At 42.8% G+C, this 25399-nt stretch overlaps 1 protein-coding gene and 1 non-coding gene across 2 annotated transcripts in view; both read right to left on the bottom strand.

Annotated features, from left to right (window-relative positions):
* Positions 1–254: 254 nt before the first annotated feature.
* TBC1D8 (TBC1 domain family member 8) overlaps positions 255–25399 on the bottom strand; it is a 47736-nt gene continuing 22591 nt past the window's right edge. Inside the window, exons 6-20 of the mRNA XM_042809582.1 lie at positions 18319–18526; positions 16974–17168; positions 15912–16094; positions 15327–15477; positions 14524–14738; positions 13541–13658; positions 9841–10126; positions 9220–9349; positions 8801–8899; positions 8170–8238; positions 6576–6816; positions 3381–3446; positions 2696–2785; positions 2429–2529; positions 255–1230 (exon numbers count right to left, since the gene is read on the bottom strand). Of these exons, the coding sequence (XP_042665516.1) occupies positions 772–1230; positions 2429–2529; positions 2696–2785; positions 3381–3446; positions 6576–6816; positions 8170–8238; positions 8801–8899; positions 9220–9349; positions 9841–10126; positions 13541–13658; positions 14524–14738; positions 15327–15477; positions 15912–16094; positions 16974–17168; positions 18319–18526 (2611 nt within the window). The 3' untranslated portion in view covers positions 255–771. The remainder of the gene's footprint in view (positions 1231–2428; positions 2530–2695; positions 2786–3380; positions 3447–6575; positions 6817–8169; positions 8239–8800; positions 8900–9219; positions 9350–9840; positions 10127–13540; positions 13659–14523; positions 14739–15326; positions 15478–15911; positions 16095–16973; positions 17169–18318; positions 18527–25399) is intronic.
* On the bottom strand, positions 21224–21295 carry TRNAP-AGG. Its single transcript has one exon. It is a non-coding gene; the product is annotated as a tRNA-Pro (tRNA).

Below are 25399 nucleotides of genomic sequence, written 5' to 3' on the forward strand. Positions count from 1 at the left end.
CCTAGGATTTTTTTCCTGTAGGTACAAAGAGCCACGACCCAGGTATTGTCACAGTACTTTGTGTATGTAATCTCTCCTAGAGTCTGCAGCTGTTCTTCCTTTGGTGTGCTTTGAGTCAGAAGGCTTCTGTGCATACTGCACTGAGACGTGGGGCTCTGGCCAGGCTATTAAATGGGAACGCACTACCTCAGGGAATTTGAAGTAGGAAACTAATGGCACTTAGCTCCCATCAATCCAGAAATTGTTAGTGCAGGTCTAGTACAAAAAGGGTTTATTGAAAAGTGCATACTTTCAGAGACCAACATCAAAAGCACAGTCCATGTACACTTAACTTTTCAGCAAGACATACAAATTGGAATACAATCAAATATATTAAAATAGTTTCAATTACCAGCATTGAAACAGTTTTCAGTTATTAGTGCAAAAAAGGCAACCTAAACAAACTGCAGACAGTAGCTGAATCGTTTCCCTGTTTTTTGTGTTGGTTTTTTTTTCCTTTAAAAAAAAAGAAAAGGGACAACAGGAGCCAGCCTCTGCTCTCCCAGTATGGAAGAGGACTTCACTGTCTTCACGCTGTAGACAGATGTTTCCTTTTAACATCCAGTGGATGGCACAAAATGACTTACTTACACACCCTTTAGCTTTAAAACTCTTCAACTGAAAACCACGAACGAACACACTGTTTATCAGAAGTCCACTGCTGACTGAAAGCCTTGTACAGTATGTGCTTTGGCATAATTTCAGTGCATGTTCTTTTTGATAGGTTTGTTGCTACTGTGTGTTTAGTTTTGTATGTTCGCTCCGTGACTGGCAGCTCATCCCATTTGTTTTGAGACTATACTGATTCAACTTTGCGTTCTCAAGTTTTGGTTTTAGCTCTAGGGGTTTTTCAAAGAAATTAACTAAGGACTGTTCCGTTAAGAGGGATGCTAAAATATGTTCAAAAGAGACAGTCCAGTCCCCTTCGGTCACAGGTGAAGACTGAGAGTCTCTGTGAAGGGTCTTCACAGCGTCACTAAAAACAGCATCATGGTCTGAAGCAGAGGCCTGGGCCTGCAGGTCCTCACTGAATTCATCCGATCCGCTCCCCAGGCTGATGCTCCTTTGTCCTACTTCTCCAATCTGAAGTAACAGGGTGGTCACAGTGGCAATGGCTTGATATAAGTCATTCTCCTCTGGATCTTCGTGAAACATGCTGTACAAGGTTTTGCAGAACTGAATGAATTCTCTCTGCAAAGGATGAAAAACCAGAAGTAAGGTGCTGAACAGCTATGCCATGGGTAACTAGGAGTCAGGGGAAGGCAGAGCATTGCTCATTGCTCTCAAAAAGCGGACTTGCAAGCGGAAGTCAAAAATGAGCTTTAGAAAACTGCAAGCAAGGGGATTTCAACCTCCACTCAAGCTGAGAAGCACTGGAAATATACTGGAAATCAAAAGGGGAACAGAGCAGGAAAGTACTTTGCTTCCCTGCTTAGAACAGGACCTCACAGATGACCAAAGGACAAGTGGAGATAGATACAGTACATTACTGGCAGAAAAATCACAGGTTGTTAGAGTGACTCACAACCACAGTAGCCACTCACAGACCTACAAATACCTTCCCTTCCACTGCTTCCCCAGCTCTCACCAGTTTTTTGTTGTTTTTTTTCCTAATTATAAAAAAAACCAAACTCCTTCCCTCACTCACACTTCACAGATGCTTCTTAGGCCGTGAGCTATTCTATCTGTGAGACCTGAAGTTTCACACAATCAAAGGTTAATTCAAGTTGAAAGGGACCTCAAGAAGTTCAGTCAAATGCTGCCCTCAGATGGTGTGAGTCCTGCTAAGCTTATTAAGGCTAGGGCCAGGCTACCCATTAAAAACTTTATTTAGCTGTACCATTGCAGAAGGGATTCTAGGCAGATTCTCCTTTCTCTTTGTATGTCCATACACATTTTAATAATACAGGGTCCCTGTTCCCCAGTATCAAAAACATACACAATACTGGCATTAGGAAAGAGATGACAAGGTGAAGAGCCTTTGGCTGCCTCATGCAGTTCAGGTCAGCATTAGGCTAAGACAGGGCAGCTCTCAACTGTTGATGGACCAAGAAGGTTACCCTTCTGTGGGGAGGAGATCAGAAGAGACAGAACAGCAGTATGCATTCTCAAGAATTCTTTGGGTTTATGAAGAGTGCTTTTTTTCTATCCTGTTAACACTGTATATTTACCAGTGAGTCTGTGGAGAGGAAGCTGCTTAGAAAGGTGGCTGATTGTTTTTTGACATGATGCCTTTTCCCTCCATCAGAATAAAGCAGTCTTAGACACCTAAAGGACTGAATCTGAGCTTGGGCTTAAGTTACCCTAAGAGCTAAGCAGCTGTATTTAGACAGTTCATTTGTGAATGCTCTCTACTTCAAAAACAGACCGCAGCCCCTAACATACATACCTGGCTCATTTTTGGCAATTCTTTTTCAGTTTTAGCATCCTTTTCTTTGGCTAGGTCCTTCAACATCTGTTTCAATTGCTTTTGGTAATCTACTGCATCTCCTTTTACGGAGCGGACACAAAAAGGAGAATTAGTTTTCAAGTTGTTGCAGTAAATCAACATTTCAGAATAAAACCCAGAGAGTGAAGATAACGGAGTGGGGGTAACATGCAGAAAGTCCTTATCTCAGACACACACGCATACAATAGAGAACCACTTCCTCCATACCATTTGATTTCCCAATGACTAATGGTCTTGAAGTTGACAGCAAAGGATTCTTCAGTGGTGACTGGCTGTCTCTCTCATCTTCTGTGAGAGCTGTCCAAAAGAGGTATCATTAATCCTTCTAACGCTGCATAGTGTTATTTATGTTTGTAGAATTTACATACTTGAAGAAAGCTAAATAACAGGACAAATATATTTTTAAGCAGTTACTTCATTAAATCATAATGTAAAAACATGTTAATGTAAGTAAAGCTGGAGCTGCAGTAAGAGTAGGAAGTCTGATAGGAATGGCACACTGAATTAAAAACTTTGACCAGAGAAACCATTGCAAAATTTTGTCACCTCATCACAACTGGATCAAGATGTGATGAGGACATTTCTACTGCAAACTGAGTGCAGCCATTCAATAATGTAATCCCAGTTTGTATTTATCTAGAAATAACCATGGAACTGGCAGCAAAACATCTCTGGATACAGCAGATGTGAGCCTTAACGTTTTGTATCCATAAATTCCACCCAAAAAGCTTTTAACTGGAGTGAGCGTAATTACAAACGCAAATCCCAGCTGAAGGAAGCAAGACAGCTCATTAGGCAGCCCAACAGTTTTCATTGGGTGGTTTGCTGATTTTTTTTATATATTTTTTATTTTTTTAAGGGAAACTGAGGTACATCCTTTCAAATTTCTTACCAGGTGGGATGTGCAGCCTATACAGGAACTTGATCTTTTCATTCATTTCTCCATTATACATGACATCTGTGAGAAGAAGTGGGGGGAGGGAGGAGGAAGAAAAATAAGGAAGTGAACTAGAGCATTTACTCCCACAGCTTAAAATAAAGCCATCTCAGTGCAGAAAAGATAATTGTTTGAAAGAACAATAATGAAAACAAGCATATTACTTTGAAATATTTTAAGTTGTGCCTATTAATGAGGAACAGCAGGTGACAGGCATCTGTTGTGCTCTCTGTTGTTGTCAAATAGAATGGGAGTACCTACCCTACGGAACTTCATCATCAATTAAAAATATCAAGGAGAATGATAGGGAATCTAGTGAAGGGTGTTTGTTGCTTCAAGATAAGCAGGAACAAAAAGGGGAGAGACGGAAAACTCTCTTCGTTGGCGTTCCATAAGGTTTTTAATGTTTCTTCCCTTTTGCCCTTACCACTGTTTAAAATAAGCCCCAACAAGATATCTACTTTTCTTGTAATATAGCTAATATTTTCAGTGATTAGAAGAAATGAGAGTCTTTGAATGGTTTGGGTTGGAAGGAACCTTTAAGATCACCTAGTTCCATCCCTCCTGCTATAGGCAGGGGCACCTCCCTCTAGACCAGGTTGCTCACAGCCCCATCCAGCCTGACCTCGAATGCTCCATGGAGGGGGCATCCACAGCCTTGCTGGCCAACCTGTTCCAGTGTCTCACCACCCTCACAGAAAAGAATTTCTTTCTAATGTCCAGTATAAATCTAACCTCTTCCAGTTTAAAGCCATTTCCCCTCATCCTGTCACTACGTGCCCTTCTAAAAAGTCCTCCCCCAGCATTCCTGTAGGCCCTCTTCAGGCACTAGAAGGCCACTTCAGGGTCCTCCTGAAGCTCTCTTCTCCAGGCTGAAGAACCCCAGCTCTCCCAGCCTGTTCCCTTAGAGGAGATGCTCCAGCCCTCTGATCATCTTCATGGCCCTCTACTGGACCTTCTCCAACAGCTCCACGTCCTCCTTATGTAGGGGTTCCAAAACTGGATGCAGTATTCCAGGTGGGGTTTCACAAGAGCAGAGTAGAGGGGTTGAATCACCTCCCTTGGTCTGCTGGTCGCACTCTTCTCAATGCATCCTAGGATATGGTTGGCCTTCTGAGACGCAAGCACACACTGCTGGTTAACGTTGAATCTGTCATCAGCTGACACCCCCAAATCCTTCTCCTCAGGGCTGCTCTCAAGCCACTCTCAACCTAACCTGTATGCGTGCTTGGGATTGCCCCACAGAGGTGCAGGACCTTGCACTTGGCCTTGCTGAACTTCATGAGGTTGGCGTGGGCCCACCTCTCAAGACTGTCCAAGTCCCTCTGGATGGCATCTCTTCCTTCTGGCATATTAACAACACTGCTCAGCTTGGTGTCATCTGCAAAGTTGCTGAGGGTGCACTCAATCCCACTCTCAGTCACCTACAAAAAGGATAAATAGCACTGGTCCCAGCACCAATCCCTGAGGAACGCCACTCCTCACCAGTCTCCACTTGAACATTAAGATATTGACCACGGCTCTCTGAGTGTGACCATCCTGCCAAATCCTTATCCAGGGAGTACTCCATCAAATCCATTTTTCCCCAGTTTGGCAGCCAGGATGCTGTGCAGGACAGCGTCAAATGCTTTGCACAAGTCCAGGTAGCTTGACATCAGCTGCTCTTCCTTTATCCACTGACACTGTAACTCCACCATAAAAAGTGAACAAGTTTCATCAGGCATGACTTGCCCTTGGTGAAGCCACGTTGGTTACCACCAATCACCTCATCTTTGTTTTCCATGTGCCTTAGGAGAGCCTTCAGGAGGATCTGCTCCATGATCTTGCCAGGCACAGAGGTTAGCTTGACTGGCCTGTGGTTCCCTGGATCTTCTTTTTTTTCTGTTCTTGAAAATGGGGGTTATAGTTCCCCTTTTCCAATCGGGGAACTTCACCAGACTGCCGTGACCTTTCAGATACAGACAGCGGCTTGGCAACTTCCTCCACCAGTTCCCTCAGAACCTGTGGATGGATCTTGTTGGACCCCATGGGCTTGTCCACGTTCAGGTTCTTTAGGCAGTCTCAAACCTGACCTTCACTTAGAGTGCGCAGATCTTCCTTCTCCCAGTCCTTAACTTTGATTTCTGCAGCTTGGGTGGCACAGCTGGAGCCCTTGCTAATGAAGACTGCTTCTAAACTTTCAAAAGCACTGAAATACTGTGGAAACAGTATTTCAGTTTAAAGAATGTAAGAATTGAAAGTATGGGTTGATTTGGTTCACATAAAAAATTCTAGAAAGCTTAAGTGACAAAAATATGGATTTACTTAATTTCTTGAGGCTTTGACTGTTGAAGCATTTTTGTTATTTGGGGTCAGGCAACAGCTGAGATGTACTACTGTTCTTCAGACAGATTTGGGGATGAACAGCCTCATCTCAGCTGTGGCCTCAAGCTCTGCTCTCAGTCCCTGATGGTAAATTTTTTTTTGTTCTGCTTATTGTCAGCAGCAGCAAACTCAGATAATCTTAAATGAGATTAAGATAAATATTGAAGAAGCAATTACAGATAATGTACTGCAATTTCAAAGGTATACTGAGTACAGCAATCTGGCAGAGAAGATTTCCTAGCCTTCCACACAGACCCAGGTATGATTTTGATTCATGAAATACTTTCAACAAAATTACTAACACATATTTTAATCCAATATTGAATGACAACCTCAGGCATCTTTTAAATCTAACCTACTTACTGTGAATAGAACAATGAATATTAGTAAAGGTCACTGGTTAAGTGAATTACACGTATAAGAAAAATACTTGCTCACATCTTCAAAGAATCATATAATGGTTTGGATTCAAAGGGACATCAAATCCTACCCAGCCCCAACCCCTGCTGTGGGCACGGCTGCCCCCCACCAGCTCAGGCTGCCCAGGGCCTCAGGGTACCACAGCTTCTCTGTGCAGCTGTGCCAGCACCTCACAGCCTTCTGAGTAAAGAACTTCCTCCTAATACCTAACCTAGATCTCCCCTCTCTTAGTTTAAAAGCCATTCTCCCTTGTTTTATCACTATCTGCCTGGGTGCAGGGTGCAGGGTCACCAATTGCATGATATCTGTCTCACCCCATGCCACCCTACCTCTGTCCACCTTCCACCCCATGTAAGAAGCCAATACCTAGGCAGCTGGCAAGCCCCTTGAACTCAATGAGGTGGTCCATATTGTCATCTAGAAGGCGGAATGTCCTCTCAGCAAGGATGTTGGTGTGCTCCCCGCATGTCCAGGGTGAAACGAGCTTGTAGAGGTTAGTAAACTGCTGGGCATCAATCCGGTACTGCTCGGCGTATGGCCTGCTGGGGTCGTGTCGCTCAGCGGCAGGCCCCGCCGTGTCCCAGTAGCATCTTATTAGATGTTCCCTCTAGGAGAAATCAAATGCAGGAAAGGGGAATTGCAGTCTGCAATATCAAAGGGAGCACGACTGGCAGAAAAAGGCACGCACATCAAAGTGTGTTGGAAATGCTCAAAATTCTCTTTGTGCGCAGTGTTATAATGATACCGAGACTATTCATGTGAGCTAGATTCATACTTAGCTAAAAAGCTAAGTATGAATCTTTAATTAGACCATCCAAGTGCTCTTATTATCGCCAATAGATAATTAATAAATATGAAAAGAAACTGGACAGACTCTTGGAGGAAGAGCTGCTGACACTCTCTATTGGCTGTATCTGGCTCAGGACATCCATCTAAAGGTACAGGAGAGTGGAGAAAATTCAAGGTGTCAAACATGCTTGACCCGCTCATAATTCTCTCCCAGACCTCTCAGTTTGGATGCTGTTCCCATTATTCTTCTCTTAGGGCCAGTCAGGTTGATGCACAACAAAGAGTTCCAACAAAACAAGCTGTCCTGAGGGAGCAAAGGAGGTAACAAAAAAAGGAACCACAAGGAAACCAAGTGAGAAAAGAGAAGGAGTGCAAGTAAGAGTCAAGGATAAAAAACAGCAGTAAGGAACAGGAGGAAAGCACTACAGAGTGCATCACACTACAGCAGCAGCATCTTACCACAGCTAATGGAACAAGAATACAACTGCTCTTAGCCACAAAGATACTTAACACTGGATACATACATACCACAAGAATGTTCTCAGTGCCTAATATTTATGGATGAGCAACAGATCAAAAGAAATATACATTAAATGTCCATTATATGTGTGGAGCGTTAAATCACAGATATCTGTGTAATCTTAAATGTTTCCATCTCCAAATATCTTTTATAACAGCTCTTTCAAATATCATCCTGACGTTAAGGAACTGAAGAAAAAAAAGACAATTGAGAACTAATAGGAAAGATGTAAGTTTCTGGGTTTCCTCCCACTCCACGGACAATTGAGAGTGCCTTTAAAGAGCATTAAGAGAGCAGGACTTAAAAGTATTACAGATCTCCAGTGAGCAGAACTACATAATAAGTCTAGTCTGCATGTGAAAATTACAGGGACCTAATTTTTCATGGACCATTACCAAGCAGAAAGTTAGAAAAAATGTTCTCACTAGTTCTCCATTGAATTATCAGTACATTAGCATTGCTCTTTTGCAACTGGACAACCACACAAAGGACAAAATGACAAGTTCCAGCTAAGATCTCCTCCAGGTAACACAGAACACCTCTCCAAGGCATCCCAGACATGAAGTGCAAGATGGCTGTGCTAAGCGATGGCGGGAGGTTACAGCCAGGAGCCTCAAATAGCTTAATCCACTACTTTTTATGTATACCAACCTTGAACAGGTCATACAATTCCTCTAAATCTTCAGGAAGAATCGAAACATCTGGGATGACAACTCGAAGCTTAAAGAGAATACATGTTAGTCGTAATGCTTGCTACTGTCATCACTGGCACGAACAAGCAAGCACACGAACCCTCCCAATGACTGTTCTTATGTGGTACAGGTACAAACTGGAGCACTGAAAAAATCTTTGCAATTTCCCCTCCCCCTTCTCTAGGTTCCCTGGTTGGACAAACCTGTGAGAAAAGAAATCCCCTAAGGGCTATTAGAAACAAAGACAGGAAGTCCCTAAGCAGCAGGTCACAGGAGGCTGGGGAAGCATCACATCACGAGCTCTGTTCTTGCTCTTCCCCAGGCATCTGCCCAGGGCCACTGCCATACACAAAGCATTAGGCTGGACTGTCCTGCAGTTGTTCTTAATGTTATAGCCACCCTAGAAAATAATGCATGTGGCTGCAAAATAAAAGCATCAAGCATCCCAGAAAAGAGCTTTTTTCCAGAGTCAATAATGATTCCCCCTTTTTTCATAATCTTGCACCTTAAGAACACTGAAAGCTGGTTGCCACAGAACACTGGGGAGGAGGGGAGGTGTTAAATCTCAGCCTAAACAACATTCTACTCACCACATTTTGCTTGGTTGTGTCTTCATGGCTTTGCAGAACACGGATTCTGTGTTTGTAACGCATATGCTCTATCTGTTCCACAGAGTGGTCTCCAAATTTCTTAAAAGGAGGAACAGAAGTTATTGTTTTGTATATTTCACTATACTGATAATTCCAGTAAACTGTATTTCCAATAGATGGGAAATACAACTATTAAAGTATCGTGACTCCCCCAAGAATGCACAGTTTAAATGTATTCAATCTCTAACTGACCTCTCAGTTTATGTATTTATTCTGCACCTAGTATTTTGCATTTGAGCCCTTCTTCAAAGATCTTTAAAAATGCTTATTAACTACTGAAACAACTATGTTGAATTTAAACCTTCTTCTTTTACAAAATTGTAACTTATCTGATCAGAAGACACCAAGCTGGATTTTACCTCGTAAGAATCATGAATGAGATTAGCTATTTCAGTCACTGGAGTGGCTTCCTGATCGTCGCTGAAAAATGCATGGTGATTACCAATAGGTGGCAGAGGGCTCTCCTCATTTTTTACGTGCTCTAAAAACCTAGAGGGAACAAGTACAAGCAACACACATTACTCTGTACTACATTTTTTTTCAATATAAATAACAAGTCTTATGGCTCAGACTTAAATTTTTTTTTTTTAGGCTGCTGTGTTTTTCAGAAATGCCTTCAGTATTACTCATCCTAGGAAAAAACAACCCCCCAAATGACTAAACGCTGCCCAAGGAAGAAAACTTCTGTCTCCTTGAGGTCGGGAGCGGGAAGCTCGTCACTCCAGGGAAGACACAAAGAGCAGCAGTATACACTGCACACTGACACAGCGTGTGCATGTCTCGGCACCGCCAGGAAGTGTCACAGGACATACATTTGTCAAATTTACAAAGCCCATTGTTTGAGATAGGCACCGGGAAAGCAGCAGCATGTTAACACAGAGGGTGCCTACAGTTGTCATGACAACAGCACCCAAATTCCTTTGACTGCAGAAAGATTTGCGAGGGAAGCAATGTTCCTGCAACCAGACGCGTGACGGTACCTGCTCAGAATCATCAGGGCCTGCCCATCATCTTTGCTGTTACACAAGTCCACCGCATTGGCTTCAAGTATGGCCAAGCCTAGCTGGAAGATGGCTTTGATCCCATCATAGAAAAAGCAGTCTACGACATTCACAGCACTTTCTAGAGGCATAATGCTAAGAAAAAGGGTGAGGAACCACGAAAGAGAAATGGAAGCTAAGGTTGTCAGATCCTTCATATGTTCGGCCAGTTCTGGAAGCTGCTCTTTTATAAGCTCTTCAAACACCGACTGGTCTACCTGAGCACCTGCAAGTGCAAGGAAGCAGCATTAGCCAGGATTGACATAGGAAAAATATTCCTTAAAGCCAACGATTGTTTTTCAACTGCACTGACAAGATATGCATATGGCTACAATGAAATCCCCATTATCTTCCTGCTGTGATCTCAGCCCCAACCCTTACGCCAGTGATCCTCACTGTGCAACATTCTGCAAGACCATGATGGTTCTGCTAAGTGCCTTTAAGGTGCAGTAAAATAGTAATAGCAGCAGCTGTTGTTTTTGGCTAAAACAGCACATAAGTGACAGGAAAAGCAATCTTAAAGCATTTTTCCGTTCAACTTGGGGTCTATGTCATGAAAATGAAACAGTACAGATTCCTCTACAGCATATGTACTCAAGCAAACAGGCAGCAGAGCTTTCACTCCAGGTAACAAAATATAGATGACCACATTCATTAAGCATGAAGAAGAGATTTACACATATATGAATACATATATACACACATATGTACACAAATATTTATGGGTACACAGGTAAATGAAAAGATATATAGATTTTTCTTTTTTTAAAGAGAAGATTTCTGCAATGCCTGTATACAATCTTTCCTGTCCATCCAAACCAGGCCTTTCAGAAGGAGCAGATTTAGGCCCCGTTTCTTTTTTTTTGAGCTGGAAAATTGTGTTATCTTTTGTTTTTACGTCCAAATCATAAAAAACAAAACAAAAACAAAAAAAACAGGCATGATAATTCTCTGTTTTCGCATTAAGCCACAAAAAGCTTCTGCTGCTCTCTGAACAAACATTACAATATCCAAAATTGAAAATAAGTACCCAGGAGCATGCAAAGAGCTTCTGAGAAATACCAAGCACTGTGACTGCTTTGAAGGGACAGTTTTTTCATGTCAGATGATAAGGGAAAAGAAAACAGAAAAGAAAGCAGACTGGGGTTATTCTGCAGCATTCGTCTTTTTTAAGTGCTTTTATTTTGTTTTTAATAAAGAATTTAATAGCTTTAATAGTTTACGGATCAAAAAAGGTACAGAAAGTTTTAGGGGTATTTGAAGAAAACTAGAGACAGATAGGTGGACATATTCAAAGATCCTTTCAGACTCAAAGGCAGTACAGGAGAGCCTGGCAAAAGCTAAAGTTTAAAAGAAATGTACAATGCTGACCAGATCATTTGCAGAATATTATATTGTGAGTAAATGTTGACATTGTAGGTGAAAGTTAAGTAGGTATATTCAAAGATATTTTTATGCCTATTAGGATCCCAGAAACCACGATAACCAAGCAATTGAATTTCTGGGGTTTTGGCATCATGAAATCATAGTGAGGTAGGAAAATACTAGGGTGTCCATTTAAAAAATGGATGATCCAAATGACTTCTCCAGGACTGAAAAGGCAATTCATAGAAATGAAGTGGGGTTTTCACCATCTGAAAAATGATAATAGCAAGGTGATGACAATCTAACAGATACAGTGTAGTAAATTGGTCAATACATTTATGGAGAGGATGGAAGAGCCATGGTAACACGAGAATTGGAAATGCATTACTCCTGTATTCATTCTTGACTCAAGCACAACTTGTTTCTAACCTGACACCATAGTATCACACAATCATAGAATGGCTCGGGGTGGAAGGAACCTTAATGATCATGCAGTTCCAACCCTGTCATGGGCAGGGCTGCTCCCCACCAGCTCAGGTTGCCCAGGTCTCCATCCAACCTGGCTTTGAGTACCTCCAGGGGTGGATGGAACACCACAGCTTCTCCAGACAGATGTGTCAGCACCTCACTGCCCCTCTTGTAAAATATTCTCTAACATCTAATCTAAACCTCTCCTCATTTATCTTAAAACCATTCCCCCTTGTCCTATCAATATCTGCCTACATAAAAAGTCTCCTTCCTGCTTATAAGCATCCTTCAAGTACTAGAAGGCTGCAGTTAGGTCTCCCCAGAGGCCTCTCTTTAAGCTGAAGGAGCCCAACTCCCTCAATCTTTCCTTGTAGGAGAGCTGCTCCAGCTGCAGTGTTAGCGACAGGCAAGATACAAACTCCAAGTACAATGTGAGGGTAGTGATATGACCAGCTGTATGGGAACATTCAAGTTTATTTGTGTGTGAGGAATTCTTTACAGACCATTAGCCAGCAACCACCAACATTAAGACAGGCCCTAGGCTGATGATATCTAGGAATGCAGAAGGACAAATAGACATGCTGTGTAGTTTATTCTTTTTCCAAATAACAAAAAGAGATGCATGTACATGGGAGTAAGTCATCAGGATGGCAGTCTATAAGGTAAGGCCTGGAGACAAGAACTGAAGTTCAAACAAGTGTGGAGAATTAAAGTGCCAAACCCACTAGCTGAAAATACCAATGACACTGGAAACACCACAAAACATTCTAAGCATCTAGCTGACTATAATTCTGCTTTAATTTGCCTCACCTGCCAGTTCAGTGACTGTGCAGCTGCACAGCATCAGGAGGTATTACAGTCCCACCCTGAAAGAAAATGATTAGAAATCTCCCCAGACATCTTATCCTGCTCCTTAGGAAGCACCGGACTGCCGACACCAACTCTGTGCTCCAGAGCCATACTGCCAGGCCCTTCCTCCCATCTCCACCTCCTCACAAGTGACCAGATCCCTCCCTTTGCTACAGCAACAGTGTAATGGCAGACACTTACTAAAAGAGTAAGATTAGCACCTAAGAGGGAAAAGCTATCAGATATTTCTGTAAGAGGAGGAAGTAAACAGACTGCAAAGAACAAATACTTTTTCTTGCACGTCTGCGTGCAATTACTCTGTTAAGCAGCTCAGCTCCTATGCATGAGGCAGGCATTAGCCATTTACATGATTATTTTCACAACAGTCTCTAAAACAGCTGCATTGCAAAAAGCAAAGACATGCCACGTGCAATACAAAGCATGTGCTCCAGAGGGGCTGGTGTTATTTCTTATTGCTGCACCTCATTTCAGCTATCCGGTTTTGTACCAGCACTCGTTACAAAGGGTCATTTTAGATGCATGTCTAAAATTACTCTAGCAGCTAGGCAGACACATCAGCTCAAAAACAGCCTGCACATCTTCCCTAAACTGACCTGAAACAGCTAGAATCTCTAGCACTGCTAACCAAGGCACACAAGCTCTTCTATTTTTATCTAACAGGCAAAAGTTCTACTATCTTCTGACCAACAGGAGAAAAAAAATGACAAACTGTAAAAAGCAGTCTCTATGGTTATGGCTCTAGCAGCTCAAACTCTGTGAACCAAAAAATAACACTGGACCTTAAGCAGCCACCACTGCTGTCTTTCCACAGTACACAAACATATGGACCACCTCACTCATGGGTTCTGCGTCTCAGCAGAACTGCGCTTAGTGCTTCCAGTGCCATCCAGCTGACCCTTCCCAGTTAGCAAGAAGAGTGGAAGAGACATCAGCTCACCTATCACTCGGTGGTTGAAGTAATCTGGGAGCATTCGTTCACACACAGCAACCAACAGCCAAAAGGCTTCTTCCTCTTTGGCATATAACAATAACACGGAGGTCAAAATATTCATAGACTTACAAGGGGAAAAAGAAAATCAAGATTTATTAGCGACAGCAAAACCTACTGGCAAAAGCTAAGTTGTGGATATTTTAAAAGTAGCCTAACTTGATCTACACGGCTGACAAAAACAGCCAAGGAAAGGTAACAGTCAGTGAATACATAATTGCAACCCAAGAAAAAGGCATAACGAGTTTTTCAAGCTTATATATGCTGGTTTTCCTAAGAGCAATAGGAAACAACTGAGAAAGGCACAATTCTGGATTTGCCCTGATGCAAAGCATGTAGCTGACAGTGCAAGATGTTTTAGGCCTGCTTTTTCCCCCCTCCCTGTATTTGTATTTCAAAAGAAGAGAGGGAATGTGGAACTGTGACATTATGACATTAGCTAGAATTCAGAGAGCTGCACAGAAGGCAAAGATATTAATTTAGGAGACAGTGGGTAAGGAACTTCATCATCAACATCATCAGTTTTGGAAAAAAGAGCAGAGCTTCACTAAACCTCTGCCCAAGTGCACTATGCAAATCTCATCTGTGTAGGCCAGCTCCCTTTGCACTGTCTCCAAGTATTGTGCAAGAAACTCACCCTCAAACAAACAAAAGCATCAATTTATTTTTTTTCCCTCCTCTAACTCTAATTGCAGCTTGCAGAATGCCGAGGGAATGCTTTTGATAAAGCAGAGCATGCTTGTTTTCCAGAGTAATTCACAGTTAATGCCCAAAGTTATGCATTTTCCGTAACTGAAGACATCATTCATCAAAAAACAGAGTTTAAATTATTCCCAGTACAACGATAAAAGTGAGAAAGAAGAAAAAGGGGAAAAAAAAAAAGAAAGAAAGAAAGAAAGAAAAGCATCATTAGCCCTCTAGGAGCTTTTCACCTGGCAGTATCCTATTTTGGGGTTTCTGTGCGCATACGCAGTCAGCACCCTCCTGAGAGCCGCTATCCCTGTCTCGCTCTGGAAGGCTGGGTGCTCAGGCAGCGAGCGGTGGAGGTCACGCTCAATCTCCTCTGTCACTATACAACACTTGCCCATGGAGGCCTCCACTAAATGTACGTAGTAACCAGGATGAGAGGCGAGATCTGTCACAGCGTCTGGAAGCAGCCAGAAGGGAGGAAGAGACAAGTGGATTAAAGAAGTTGTACACTTTACAAACGTTTCAGCATGTTGTATGTTGGATTAAGGACTACATCTGAGATCACCCTGCAGGAACTTTCTGGCTCTGCCAGATCTGTGGATGAAACAAGTTGGTTTTTTCCATCTTTAGTTTCTATTATTCCTGCCAACTTTCAGCTTGGAGCAAGAGCAGCACTGCTGACTTGAAGATGTCATTATTTTGCAGTAATTTGATTTGAGTAGGGTTAAATCAATGTTTATGCTAAAATCAAATTGTTCCTTGAAGGAGAGCATTACTCTATGAAAACATGACGTTAATTTTAAATTACACGGATGAAGCAGATGTTATTTCATTTTTTTCTGCACATTGTGCCATCATGCCGAGACAAAATTCTTACCACCCACCTAATTACTTACTTGCTGTTATTATTTGATCATTTGTCCTCTAGAAGCACATAAACTCCATGCCTAAGACATTTAATTGCCCTTGGGAAATTCTGTACCTAAATGTTTTGCTATGCACAGAATCAGACATGACTACAGCCAACATGTCTATAAGTGCTCACCTGAAAAGAGCAGCCACAGTTTGCCTCTTAAGGATTCAGGGATTCCCATAGCAACAAGTTTTCTGATCTTCTCTGTGCGAAACATGCACACGGTTCTCCCATACTCCACAAAATGGTCATCCCATAGACTCTCTTTGATTTGCTCCCTAGACTGCAAACAAGAAGGTCTCTTTAAAAGAACAAATCATGTGCATGTGAGAACTTGTAAAACAAGAAACATTCTATAACTTAGAAATTCTGCAAGATATTTCCATTACCAAAGGATATGGGAAGCATGCTCTAAGGAGTTAAACTACGCCCATTTTGCATACGTGAATCACCACATAAGGGAGAACACAACTGAAGATAGGGAAAAACATTGTAAATATTCACCAGAAAGGAATGGCGGAGGAAGAAGAAAAAAACATGCAAATTAAAAAATAGCTATTTTATACTTAGCACACACGTAACTTCTCCAGGCAATACAGAGTTTTATTACACTAAAATTACCTGTCTGCATTTTGAATTACCTGTTTTTTTTGTTGTTGTTGTTGTTTGGTTGTTTGTTTTAAGAGAAACTTAAAACATCCCTAAAATTGTACATACCTTTCCAAAATCAAGGCCTGCCATTCCCGACTGATGAAAGTCTGATCTCAGTGCTTCAGCATTGAGCAAGTAACTGCTCTCCTTGTTGCATTCGCTTCTGTCCTTGCTTTGGGCAGCCTCCATTCCTGGACTGCCAGGCTCACAGCCCCCAGGCACACATGCGGATGTGAACACAGGAGCATTCTGCAGTGTAGATCCACAGGAGGTGACAAATGAGAAGAGGTTAAGAACTGCCTCCCAAACAGCATTCAAAACAAGCAGCAGCCTGCTTCCTGGGCCAGCTCTGGCTGTTGCATCAAAATGTTTTATACCTTCCAGGAGGAAAGGTCTTACTCAAGACTTCATTCATATTATCATTTATTTGTATGCCAGAGAAGAGTTGTTACATTGAAACCATTGCTGTTAGTAATTTCTAAGTATTCTTGCTGACCTCAGCCTCACCTCATAAGGCACTTACTTCAACCTACAGTCATGTTGTGGTGCTCCAGGGCACTTTCTAAAGGTTGTCACTGTTTTTCTTGTTTGGTGAGGCAGAGTCAAAACTGGACACTGCATTCAAGATCACACTCAGAAGCACTGAATAAAAGAAAGCAATAAAGTCTCATGGCCTGCTGGTTACACTCAAACCCACAGTCTGGTGGCCTTCTCCACTGTAACAGGGCACTGCTGACCAATGGGCTCGGCCTGGTGTCCACCACAAGCTCCATGCTTCTGCTGCCCAGTTTCTCTCTAGCCAGCCAGCCCAGGCCTCTCCTTTGCATGGTGCCACTCTGCCAGACCTCACTTTTAGTTTTGCTGAACTTCACAAAGTCTCTATCAGCCCTCACATCAGATTTTTGAGGCCTCTGTGAAGGGCAGTGCTGGCCTTCAGCATATTCACTGCTCCCCTCAAACAGCGCAGCCCACAGCTGCGCCATGGGTACCCCCTGCACCACTGTACTGGTCAAAACCAACGGCGTCACACAGCGCCAGAGCGAAACTGATCCCTGAGAACAGCAGCACAACAGACAGATGGATAAATGCAACGAATTCATAATTCAAAAAGCCACCGAAGTTCAGTACCTGGTTCTTACTTTGCAGGTTGTTACAGTGCACTGGGTTGCTGGAGTTCACTTCTTTTAGCCTCTGGAGTAGGTTCTCCACCAAAGCGTCCCGTTCCTTCAGTTCAATGAATTGAAAGGCAGTCTTGCTCCTTATGCTAACAATGATGGGATTAGGAAGAAGACTGGTGTCCTCCATCTTCTCTATACTGATTACCTTTTCCAGAAACATCAAAAGAAAACATAATGCACACATCTACAGAAATATGTTCAAACACTGTACATGCACCTCAATTTACAAAAATGGCATTCATTCACATGCATGTTTAAAAAGTGGTTATTCATACTGGCTTTCCTTAGCCAGACATATTCTGCCACCCAAAGTTTATGGTATCTTCAGAAGCTCGTATAGGGCAGCAGAAAGTATCCCAGCTGTTTTTCCTTCTGTTTTGTTTTTATTTCAACTCTGCCACCCACTTTGGGAGAGCAGACTGAGGGGAAAGATAAGAAAGGAAAGCAATGATTAATATTAGATTTAGAAAAGGGTCAACTCAATCAAATTCCATGGGACTGAGGAGGAAATTTATGTTCAAACCTTAGAGGATGGGGGGAAATAGTTGCTTGTGATGAAGTATTTAACGCTATTCTCTTATTGTTTTCTATTTCTGTGAGAGTGGAAGGTAAGTCACTGCAGTTAGGATATACACCATTTGCATGTTATTCTGTTATTAGCTGAGGATGAAAGGAAAGCTTTAGTTAAGAGATCATAACGTATCCACAGCAGATCAGGCAGATGTTTGCTGACAGTTCCCCCTTCTCCTCTACTCCCACCACCTTCCCATGCACTCTCCGTCTACTAGAATAAGTCTCTAATTTTATGGAAATTTAGCAACTCATCACTCCTTCCAGAACTCCCTCTTTTCTTACTGCCCCACAGGTTTGCAAAGTACACACAAGAGTCTGTCTGTGGAGGGAGATATTCAACACTTCTAAGCATTGATCTCAGGTAAGGATGCCTTTATGTTGCCAGACTGGGTCCAAGCTGAAGTCTCCACCAACATCAAGTTGGACTTACACATTTCTGGAGCTGGGATGGGAGCACTGCCCCAGTGTTGGATCAATCAGACTTCGGCCACTGCAGTGGTATGTTCTGCTGCCCATGCTTAACTTTGACAATTTCATTAACTCACCCATGCATAATCCTGGGAACTCATGTTCTAATGAGTCCCAGAATGAACTTTAAATAGTCTTCTAGGCACAGTACACACAAGCACCCTTCTCGTTTCATCAAGTAATAGTTTGTGGATAAATCAAGTGGCAGCAGAAAAAAGGCAGATAAGGACTTGAAATGAAACAATCAACTCTACCTCTCTAAGTGGGATGATAACATTGCAGGAGCCATTTTCCTTGCTGGCAAAACAGATATAACTGTCTGAAGTATACATCCTTCCCACTGTGTGACAGCGGCTGAATGGTGTCCAGAGAGAACAGTCTACAACTTCATGTAGCTTCTCCTTCCTGGGCAATCTGAAGAAGGCCCGAAAGAATTCATTCTGTGCTCTGGCTTCAAGATCCCTTAGGAGAAAGCATTAAAAGAAAATCACAGGACTCTGAAAGCCAAGGCACCATGCACAAGATTCTTCTTAGTCTCACCAAGGGACAGAGAACAAAAGCACCACGCACAGCAATCTTCAATGCCTACATGAGCAGATCAACAAAAGACTAACTTAGAAATAAAAAAGAATCATCATCAACAGTTTCTTATCAATAGATCAAAAGCAATTACTTGAACAATAGAAAAGGGAAGAAAATTAATTTAAACGAGTCGTCTCTTTTATTACCATTATTATTTAGCCATACACTTTCTCTGGCTGCTATACCACTTTCCAGCCTCAAAGAGTTACAGGTTTCAATGCCCAGGAGATAACTAAATCTTTCATCTGATGAATGCATATTGAGCAACAGAGATCAGCTTTGAGTCCCTTGTTTCCTGTCCTGGTAGAACTACTAACATCACCTGCATCCAAAAGCGATGCATTTACTCAATAAGTACCACCCAAAATGATCAGTAACAGAAGAGTTAAGGATGGTGACATAATTGCATCATTAACTTAAAAAAGTATCTGCCTCTGAAGAGTTGCAAATGCAAAACAATTGCAGGCCACTTAGACTTAGGAAGGAACAACAGCATCAACTACATCCATATTGGATTAGGTTTGCTTCCATTCACCCATCCACAGTTATGTGGAAATTAAAAAAAGAAAGAAAAGAAAAAAAAAGCATTAAGCTTTCATTGCTGGGCTATGGTAACACAGAATCGAGTTCAGAGGATTTTTTTTTCACCTCCTTTTTTAATGAGGAATTCTGCAGTAGTTTATTAAGCTATGCAATTACAGTAGAAACAGGCCATGACTGTTATCTCACCAACAGCAGTTCCAGGAACTACAGGATTCAAATTCTATCATTCTCTTTACAAGTAAATTTTTCCAAACGTGATTCACCTTAGGAGGGGAAAAAAAAAGAAAAAAAAGAAAAAAAAACCAAACTGACTTTGTTAATTTGTTCTACAGCAAGAATTTAAAGCAGGGCTGAAGTGCAGCAGGGTGCGGTACCTTGTCGCTGTAAAGCCCCACTCCACTCCCCACTTCCCCCTCTTCTGCAAACACCCTCCCCTGCCCCAGCCCTGCTGTTTAAGAACAAGAAGTTTGCACAGATGTAGCCTCTTCTCCAGTAAATAAATCCTGTGTTTCATTTCAGTTTACTCTACAAAGAAAAACAAACAGAAACGAAGGGGGCGGGTCTGTAGCTGTGACAACGGACACACCACACTTCACAGCGTTTGGCTGTTGTTTCCTTCTAAAGCATTATCATCCTTCATAGGATTATCCAAGGAAAACAGACAAACAGCCTCCTGTTTTTCACAAAGAACAAAGAGAAGCACTCTCCGTAAAGGAAGAGAAAAAGTTTGCTCTGAAGTTAAAATTCCACAGCAAAAGAAATTCGAGTAAGTGCCCACGGTGATCTGCTATTGTGACAAAGCTAGATCAGGATATGCCTCCTGGTTAACTCAGCACAAAAATATTTTCCATTCCTGCACAACACAGATGACTGCTACTGATAGCATCTGCAGTCAGGTCTGTGTGGAGCTGTTTTCTGCTGCTATTGTGCCAGGAAGGTAAGACCCTCCCTGAAATATGCGGCTGCTGCAGTTTCTATACCTTTATGCTAAAAAATGCATTGTACCGGAGAGCAGAACCTCTGTTGACACAGAGGTTGTCTGTTACTTGGGAATCATTTACTTCCAATGCTCCAAAATCCGTAACTTTTGTCTAGTTCTGAGTGTTTCGCATTTTGCTGCGTATCCTAGGGTTGCAGGCTCCTTTCAGACAAGAAGATCCATTGCTACAGGTTTTCCAACTGAAATATGACTTTCCATATCTGAATCAAAGTAAATTCCTCAAGGAACTTTCACCAGGACACGGCATCCAACCCCACACGTTCAACATAATCTGAAGGGGGAAAGACTGCCAGCCCCAGAAACAGAATCACAGAATATCCCAAGTTGGAAGGGACCCATAAGGATCACAGAATCACAGAATTTTAGGAACTGGAAGGGACTTCTGGAGATCATCATGACCAACCTCCTGCTAAAGCAGGTTTGCTGCAGCAGGTTGGCACGGGTAGGCATCCACACGAGTCCTGAATATCTCCATAGGAGACTCCGCAACCTCTGTGGGCAGGCAGCCCGTTACAGTGCTCTGTCAGTCCCAAAGAAGTTCTTCCTCATGTCCAGAAGGAACTTCCTTGTGTTCCAGCCTGCCCCTTCTTTTATTGCTGCACGCCACCTAAAAATGAGTACACCGCAAATGGACTTGACTTCTGCACTTCAGATAGTAATCAACAGCGATGAGACAGACCCCCTCTCACCCTTCTCTTCTCCAGGCTCAACAGCCCCAGGTCTCTCAGCCTTTTCTGACAAGAAGACGCTGCAGGCCTCTCATCTTTGCAGCATCTCTGCTGGACTCTCTCCACAAGTTCCCCATTTGTCTTGGACTCCCTGGGAAGCCCAGGACTGGGAGAAAGGAGAGCAGCATTCGCCTCCCTTGACCTGCTGGCCAGGTTCTTTTCCATGCGCTCCAGGATTCCATTGGCCTCCTTGGGACACCGCTGGCTCACGGCCAACCTACCACCCTCCAGTGCTGGAGATGGAGGGACGACCCAGATTCCTCCGCTCTTGATGAACCTCGCCACGTTCCTCTTTTCCCAAAAGGAGGGCTCGTCCGGGATTTGAACCCGGGACCTCTCGCACCCTAAGCGAGAATCATACCCCTAGACCAACGAGCCAGCTGACTGATGTCATTTTTGAAGTCCAACTCCCGACTCCACACAGCACCAGTCCAAATTCAAACCACATGTCTGAAAGCACTGCCCAGATGCTTTCTGAACTGTGGCTGCTTGGGGCTGTGCCCGAGAGAAAAGCGCTGAAAAGAGAGCACAGCCTGCTGGAGGGTGCAAGCCGGAGACAAAAACGGTAGCAGAAATATGGGCAGCACTTACTGCTGTGGAATCAAATTAAGGGCAAGTGGCACACCGTGACAATACTTCCTGTTAGGCAGGCAAATTGTAGGGCTTCTCGCCTTAAGAAACAGCAAAAAAGAAAACGAGATAGCAGTTGCGTAAATATGATACAGCAACGACTCAGGCCAGATCCCACAACTTCCATTTTGAGTTTCACAATACCTGCAGCACTGAACAGAAACACAACTTCTCCACATGCTGCCCAATCTGTTTGAAATTTTCTTCTCTAGTTTCACAGTATTTAAAGTGGTTTGGCTTGTAAGCAAATTTGGTACACTCAGCTACACCTAAGAAAAGAAGGAAAGCTATCCCCGCATAAAACTAACACAGATCAAATGTTTACACGTGCCTCAGAAGAATAAAAGGCTAAAGGATGAAACTGCTTTGCTCCCCGCTCTTCAGAAAAATCAGCAGCTCTCTCCAAACACAGTTCCTGACTTGCAGGGTGCGGGGTTCTTGCAGTGCCTTTGCCTTTGGCACTTGAAAGGGTCTGCCAAGTCAAAGCTGTGATAACTCCACCTGTGTGACCTACCGTTACCTAGCAAGCGTTTTAAACTACAGGAAATAACACACAAGTCTAAGAAAAAACTATCACGACACTTAAAATGCTGTCCTTGCTGTCAAATGTTTTTTGGTTTTTGTGGTGGTTTTTATTTTTCACTCTGCTTTAAATCCAACAGAAGTCAACTTGGCAAGACTTTGGTCCTGCTGAGTCACCCACTGTTTGTTGCCAGACAAAGAATTGTATGGCATAAAGTCAAGCAACAGACATAGGGAAGAAAAAAAAAAAAGAAGAAAAAAAAACATGAACAGACTACTTGACCTCTCACTTTTAGAGAATGATTACTGCCCTGTTCTTGCTATTCAGCCTTCGGAAAGCTGATTTTGAAAATAACAGCAATATATATCTTGTTTCTTACCACAGAAATTCAGCAGGTTTTCTGAGAAACTTCTCATAAGCAAGCTAGGAAAAACCATGTAATGAATGCCAACGTAGACTTGTCAGGACAAATTAAACCCAACATCATTAGCTCACACAGCAGGAACACTGGACTTACAAATGGAGGAGATGCAACAGATATTTCAGCCAGACTTTATGAAAAACTTGATACTTCCTCACAAAGGAACTAACACAACTAGGCTGCAATGAAAATGTGTTGTACCCAAAAAGAGTACCCAAAAAGCAGCCCTCCAAGGCACACAGTTACAGTGGAAGGCTGCATGGAGAAGATCACCTGGGAGTCTGTCTTACACTGGTGTCTGTTCAGTATTTTCATCAACAACCCGCACAGTGGAACAAAGACTGTTGTTATCACATTTACACATGGCGCGAGGCTGGTAGAGACAAATGAGCAAACGAACAGGATCACAGTTCAGACTGAAATGTACAGACAAAAAGCCACACAAGATGATGGCATCCAGTGCAGCCTCAGTAAGTTTGCAGATGACACCAAGCTGAGCAGTGCAGTCGATACACTGGAAGGAAGGTAAATCACCCAGAGGGACCCGAACAGGTTGGAGAAGTGGGCCCATGAAAACCTAATGAGGTTCAGTAAGGCCAAGTGCACAGCGCGGCACTTGGGTCAGAGCAATCCCAGGTATTTATACAAACTGGGGGAAGGTGTCCTTGAGAGCAGCCCTGAGAAGGACTTGAGGGTCCTGGAGGAAGAGAAGCTGAACGTGAGCCAGCAGTGTGCGCTTGCAGCCCTGAAGGCCAACTGTCCAAAAAAGGGGTGGCCAGCAGGGAAAGGGAGGTGACTGTTCCCCTCTACTTGGCTCCTATGAGGCTCCATCTGGAGTACTGCATCCAGGTCTGGGACCCTCAATACAGGAAGGATGTGGAGCTCTTGGAGCAGGTCCAGAGAAGGGCCACTAAGATGATCAGAGGGCTGGAACACCTCTCCTATGAGGAAACATTGCGGGAACTGGGATTGTTTAGGTTAGAGAATGGAAGGATCCAGGGAGACCTCCATTGTGGCCTTCTAATACTTCAAGGGAATGTATAAACAGGAGGGGGAATGGCTGTTTACAAGGGTGGAAAGTGACAGGACGAAGTGAAATGGTTTTAAACTGAGACAGGGGAGGTTTAGGTTAGATATTAGGAGGAAGTTTTGCACACAGAGGTGACGCACTGGAACAGGAGGCTGTGGATGCCCCATCCCTGCAGGCATTCAAGGCCAGGCTGGATGTGGCTCTGGGCAGCCTGGTCTGCTAGTTGGTGACCCTGCACATAGCAGGAGGTTGAAGCTGGATGATCATTGTGGTCTTTTTCAACCCAGGCCATTCTATGACTATGACTCTATGATAAATATTTTCAGTTGCAGGAGGAAAGCTGCACAAATACAGGCTGGGAACCACCTCTACCAGAATTCTAAAAAACCAACAAACAAGCAAACACAGGAAAAAAAGAAAACCACCCTCCCTCAGGATTACAAGAAATTGCAAATCAAACACGAGCTAGCAGCCTCATGCTGTGGGAAGAGAAGTATCACCACACCAGGCAGCACGGGGAAGCTTTCAGCTCCCAAGAGGCAGCAGGGAAGGCCTGGGGTAGTGGCAGGGTCAGCAATACTCCTGTACCCTGCCATTGCACTCCTGCAGCCTATGGGATTAATGGCAAATGTCTAGAGAGGAACTAAAGACAAGACGAGTAACAAACACCTGGATAAACCCGAGTAGTGCAGATTACAGAAGTAAAAGGAGACACACAGTAATCTCCAAATATACAATGGTTGCTCTTAAGAGAAACACTTGATCTCTTCCATTGTAATGGATAGGATAAGAAGCATTAGACTCAAAAACCAGCAAGAAAGTTCCAAGAGACTTCAAGAAAGCCCTTCCAACCAATGGTAGGGCAGTGAATTACCACTATGGGCATTGCCATTACTGGAAATCCTTTAAAACGTATTAGACAATCATCTGTCAGGAATGACATGCAGAGATAATCCAAACCCTGCCTTCTGCCAAGCAGATGAATAAAATAAGGTTCTTCCTTGTCACATCTTCTGTTTTTCTCAAGGTTTATGGTGTTCCTGGAATCAATGCACACTGAAGTGACATTTACAATTCAAGATACTTCAGTTTCTGTTCACCTTAGGTCAGTGTTAAAAACCTTGTTTGCTCTGTTTGCAGCAAATTCATCCTCCCTAGGAATTCAGAGTTAGACATGAAAAAAGAAATCAGGCCTAGAAAAATGTATTATGTTTTTGAAACCTTACTGATAGAAGCACTAGAGCTTTTAAATCATGTGTTCTGACCAATTTCCTCATTACATTTGAAAAATGTGATGAATATCCTTACATCCTGAAAGAGATGGAAATAAGAAATACAATAAAGCTACACTGGAGATTTTAGTAACCTTCTTTCCGGAAAAGAAAAATATTTAGCAATGTGCTCAAGTAAAGTTGTATGGCGCATGTGAATACATCTGCAAGAAATTGTATTTATAGTTCTCAAACACCTCTGCTTTACTTCACTTTTTATGGCAATTAATTTAATTCCTATTAATCCCTATGTAATCCATTGTTCCAAGCCTTATCCTTTCACCAGGCACCACTAAAACTTGTGTATGGACTTGTTTGACTCTGGTCTTGATACAACTGGTGTCACAGATTGCAGGTCTAATCCCCCCACCTTTCGGAGTCTCATCCGTGTTCAGCAGGATGACACCAAGAGCCTCAGGGAAAGCAACAAAGATTGATGTTTTTTAGAATGTATATAGACCATAGTGACATTAAAAACGCATTTTATATGCAAAGACATTGTGATGAGCTTCTTGTAAAAGAAATCCTAGCAAACAAAAGAAATATAAAGCATTAATTTGACACAGCAGGAATAACTTTAATGATGCGTGGATTACTGCTTTCATTT

Source organism: Centrocercus urophasianus, unplaced genomic scaffold, assembly GCF_019232065.1.
Source record: "Centrocercus urophasianus isolate 14NV4802_14NV808 unplaced genomic scaffold, USGS_Curo_1.0 seq_12, whole genome shotgun sequence".
Taxonomy (NCBI): Eukaryota; Metazoa; Chordata; class Aves; order Galliformes; family Phasianidae; genus Centrocercus; species Centrocercus urophasianus.